The 4,788-nt window shown below is 44.7% G+C and overlaps 1 protein-coding gene across 2 annotated transcripts in view; it reads left to right on the plus strand.

The window, feature by feature from the left end:
- LOC139029329 (opsin-3-like) overlaps positions 1-4,205 on the plus strand; it is a 53,321-nt gene extending 49,116 nt beyond the window's left edge. Inside the window, exon 2 of one of the 2 annotated variants that reach the window (XR_011481631.1) lies at positions 3,843-3,925. Coding sequence is in view for 1 of the 2 variants with exons in the window: in XM_070449066.1 (XP_070305167.1) it covers positions 3,843-4,189 (347 nt within the window). In the remaining variant the exon portion in view is untranslated. Of the gene's footprint in view, positions 1-3,842 lie in introns of both variants that reach the window. The other variant, XM_070449066.1, reaches the window with a different exon arrangement.
- The last annotated feature ends 583 nt before the right edge of the window (positions 4,206-4,788 follow it).

Genomic DNA, 4,788 nt, shown 5'->3' on the forward strand with positions numbered 1-4,788 from the left:
TGTGTGTGTGTGTGTGACGCTTGTGTGTGTGGTGTTCTGGTAGCACGTGTTGGGTGTTGTGTGTGCGTGCCGTTGCCGTGCGTGCGTGCTCGTGCGTCGCGGCGTTGCGTGCGTGCGTGCGTTGCGTGCGTGTGTGTCGTGCTATATGTTTGCCCAGTGGTTACTATTGCCTTTTCCCTTGGCTGCATTTAAAAGTCAATTTTCCCTTACAGGAAGGTTGATGTGTGTGTGTGTGTGGTGTGTGTTTAAGTCAAGGGAAAGAAATGAATCTGCAATACTGCTGCTGTCCCTCAGGAGTTGAGTTTACCACCCACAGCATCCCCTCTACAGAAGAGGTGGGATTGTCTGTACAACTCCATCTAACCTTTGCCTTGGAGGCAGATTCTGACCTACAGCGAGTGAGGATGTCTTTCTCTCCCTCTTTTCTCTGCTCTTTTTCGTATCAGAGAGCTGCCGAATTCACAAATCGCTTCTCCAAGAGGCTTTGATCTCAAGCCACAGTCTAATCTAGCACAACATTGTGTCTAATTGTAAAATCTGAATGTGAAAACAACACATAGAGAACATGCAGTCGCAATTCCGCGTCGCTCCACAGGATAGTTTTTCACCATTTCATTCATTTTCATTACAGTTACAACGGTTTGATTTGTTTGATCTTAACGAGCTACATATCCGTCTTTGTAATCAAAAGATAATTGAGTAGATTATTGGGTTTTTGAGGTTCGCTGAGCCATTATTTCGTCCGAATCCATACAACGTAGCTCAACACTGCTAGCTAGCCACCGAATAGGCAGCATAGCCAGCACTGGAGAAACGATTATACATTACAACGAACGGACTTGATTAGTGTAGTTTAACTAGCCAGCTATTCTCGTAACGTAACGTAGTCAAACTCGCTAGCATAGCCAGCTAGCCACCGAATGGCAACATAGCAGCTCTGGAAAACGATTACATTACAAACGGAACGACTTGATTAGTGTAGTGTAGCTGGCTTACATAGTTGTCTTTGCTATCTTTGTATCTAAAGATAATTGTGTAGCTTAGAGTTGGTCTTGAGTAAATTATCGGTTAACCTAGCCAGCTATTTTGCTCGTCCACCCGCCTGCGCTGCCGTCTCCTAACCTAGTCAACACTGCTAGCTAACACTCCTAGTTAGCCAACTCTACCGAATAGCAAAGCACTGTAGAAACTCACACTACACACTTACATTACAACGGAACGACTTGATTAGCTTAGTGTTAGCTAGCTACAAGTTGTCTTTGCTGTCCTTGATCCAAGATAATTGTGTAGTTTTTGAGAAAAATTTGTCGAGGTTACCTAGCCAGCTACACGTTCAACACAAAGTCAACAACGCAGCCACTGCTAGCCAGCCTACTTCACCGCCAGCCAGTACTATACTCATTTTAGTCAATAAGATTTTATTTTATTTTTGCAACGTAAACTTAACTTCCTGAACACAGTGTAGTCCACTTGTCATTCTATCTCCTTTGCATTAGCGTAGCCTCTTCTGTAGCCTGTCAACTATGGTCTGTCTATCCCTCTTCTCTCCTCTCTGCACAGGACCATACAAACGCTTCACACCGCGTGGCCGCCGCCATTTAACCTGGTGGTTCCAGCGCGCACAGACCCACGTGGAGTTCCAGGTCTCCGGGCAGCCTCTTGGAATCTGCCGATCTGCAGCCACACAAGGCAGATGTTCATCTCAGCCTATGCGTCCCTCCAGTCCCTCGACTTCTTCGGCACGACAGGAAACATGGATTACCACTGACACACTGCTACTCCTACTGGCTCTCATGCCGTCGTCTGCCCTACGTGTTTCCTCTATTGCTCCTTACACACACACACACACACACACACACACACACACACACTCATTAGCTTACATCAAATGTTGATGAAATTGCTTCAACTTTGTTTGGAGGAGATAGTGTTATAATGTACTTTATGTTTACCTTCTGACTTGAATACACCAGTACGATGTAGGAAGCATTGGCTCATTATCAAAAAAGTTGATCATAAGACTCACACCAATAAAGTTGTGTCACAGCAATGGTCAATGTCCCCAATTTGTTGCTTCTTCTGATCCTTTCCGTTTCTCATTAAAAAGTCTAGCTCAAACTGTGGGTGTTGGTATTCAGAGCAGAACCTCCACGTTTCGAGACAGGAAGAAACAGCACAGCGTTTTCACCAAGTACTACGAAATGATGTATTCAGACCCGCCAGGATTTAGTGGTGATTTCTAGTGACATTTGCGGGCAAGAATGATTGATTTTGGTGTGACATTTCTGACAATTTGCAAGGCAATTTGCAATGAATTTGTTGCGAAAATCTATTGATGTGGTGTGATTGGTTGAAAATACAAGCCCTCTTTTTTGTACAGCGGTGGTGGGTCCGTTTTATGCAATGATTTTACAATTTTATGCGGAAATAGTGTGGTGATTTTTCAAATTTGCAAGCCCTCACATAATATGCAGGAAGTTYTTGATTTTGTAGAAGGAATCCTGGAGGGACAAACATTTTCACAATGTCTGTAGACGCTCAGTCTAAACTGAACTGTCTTTCACCACAGAGTAGGTAGAAAGAGGTTACCAATAGAGATCTTTGTGCAGAGCTGTGGTGTGGTGGTAACACTCCCCACTGGAGATCAGGGTTCAATCCCAGCATCCACTGTTTCTCCCACTTGCTTGTGTCCCCAACTAATTTCCTTACTGTCTGTCTGAGTGTTAAAACACCTCAAATGTGTTCAAGCACCAAAAAATAAGAAGTGTAGAGAGATGTGCTGCCAGTCAGACATGTCGGTTAAGATGTATCAACGCGGCTAATAAAAATGCTACAGGATCACTGTGAGCAGAAAGAGATTGAGGTGAGCTGTTAAAATATCACCAGACATCTACCTATCTGTCATCTCATCCAGCTCCTATGTTTAGTGCACACACTGACTTTAGAGGGTCACCATGGCTGTGGTCCAAACACTTAAAAGACACACCCTCGTCCGCTTAACCTCGCCTTATGCCCTTGGGGGAATCCCCGTCGCCATATTGGATGGTGGTCCAAATGATGAGCCAAGCAAGGGAAGTTTACAACATAAGCCCCTCAGCCCTTGTTTTTAGTCGGCTTTGCGAGTGTACAATTATGTTCACTCRGGCTGAAACTCCCCATAATTCAATTCATGACGATTGTTCATCCGCTAAGAAAAGTCAGTGAAAACTTAAAAACAACATCAATYGAGAAGTCAGAGCAGAACCTCCACACACACACACACACACACACGAATGCAAATAAGTTCGAAATTTTGCTACTACGTAAAAAGTAAATATGTTTTTTGTTTGGTTATCTTTTGGAAATTGTAGAAATAAAACATTTTACTTCTCCAGAAGTTCAAGCTAGGCAGGCTAATGTTATTATCAAATTTATTTGCTAGCTATCATACAGTAGGCGTATATTAATAATTATATATTTAATATAAGTAGACATGCACTCATAATTGAATGTAGCGCATATTAATTTGATAGGGTGCGTCTTTTAAGTGTTTGGAKTGCAGCCCATGTCTCCCCAAGGCCCTGTTTATTACTAACCCTTTATGAGTGTGTTAATCTCCCAATAGATCCATCTGTGGAACTCTTCAACTCAATCTGCTTTCTCATTTAGTCAGCCAATAATTGGTCAATGAATCTCTCTTTCTCCTCCTTCCTCACTCCATCCTTCTGTCTTCTCTCCTTCTTCCCTTCCTCACTACCACCCAATGTCTCTCTCCCTCTCTTTCTCTCTCCCGCTGCTCTTACCACTCTTTCTCCGGCTCCCCGTCTCCTCTCCCCCTCTCCTCTCCCCCACTCCCCCCCCAGGTATCGTGTCGTTGATCTCCCTGGTGGTCCTGTCCTACGACCGCTACAGTACCCTGACCGTGTACAACAAGCGTGGTCCCGACTACCGCAAGCCCCTGCTGGCCGTGGGGGGCTCCTGGCTGTACTCCCTGATCTGGACGGTGCCCCCCCTGCTAGGCTGGAGTAGCTACGACCTGGAGGGGGCCGGCACCAGCTGCTCCGTGTCCTGGACCCTGAGGACAGCTCAGTCCCACGCCTACATCATCTGTCTGTTCGTCTTCTGCCTGGGCCTGCCCATCGTCATCATGGTCTACTGCTACTGTCGGCTGCTGTGGGCCGTCAAACAGGTGGGGGGGATAAAAGGATAGATGAATGGGTGGAGAGAAAGAGGGTGGGGCTGAAGGAACCCCTCATCCCAGAAGAACACAGATACTGTTGACTGATGGGAGGGAGGGAGGGAGGGAGACAGAGACAGATGCGGAGAGAGTAAAGTATTGACATTGAGAGATGTACAATGTACTAAAAGAGAGACTGAGGGAAAACGAAAGAATGTGTGTATTTGTAGATAAAAAAAATAATTTAAAAAATGTATTGGTCACATACACATGGTTAGCAGATTATTGCGAGTGTAGCAAAATGCTGAGTTTTGAAAGAGTGAGTAATGCGTGTGTGTGTTAGAGAGCCCTCCAAATTGAATTGAATCTGGCTCACTATTGAGATCAATTTCAGCACTATACTCACAACTTAACTAAACCCTTATTGTGTTTTAATCAAGATTAGTGTGATCCATGTGCCTGTCCATTCAATTTATTCTGGGGGTCAATTAACTCCAAGATCACCCTGCTAGAACACCTAGTGAGTCTGGAGAAGGAGGTCGTTTCAACTAGGGCTGGAAATTGCCAGGAACCTCATGATACGATATTATGATAATACTTAGGTGCTGATCCAATTATGTATTGCAATTCTC

This window comes from Salvelinus sp. IW2-2015, linkage group LG2 (genome assembly GCF_002910315.2).
Source record: "Salvelinus sp. IW2-2015 linkage group LG2, ASM291031v2, whole genome shotgun sequence".
NCBI lineage: Eukaryota > Metazoa > Chordata > Actinopteri > Salmoniformes > Salmonidae > Salvelinus > Salvelinus sp. IW2-2015.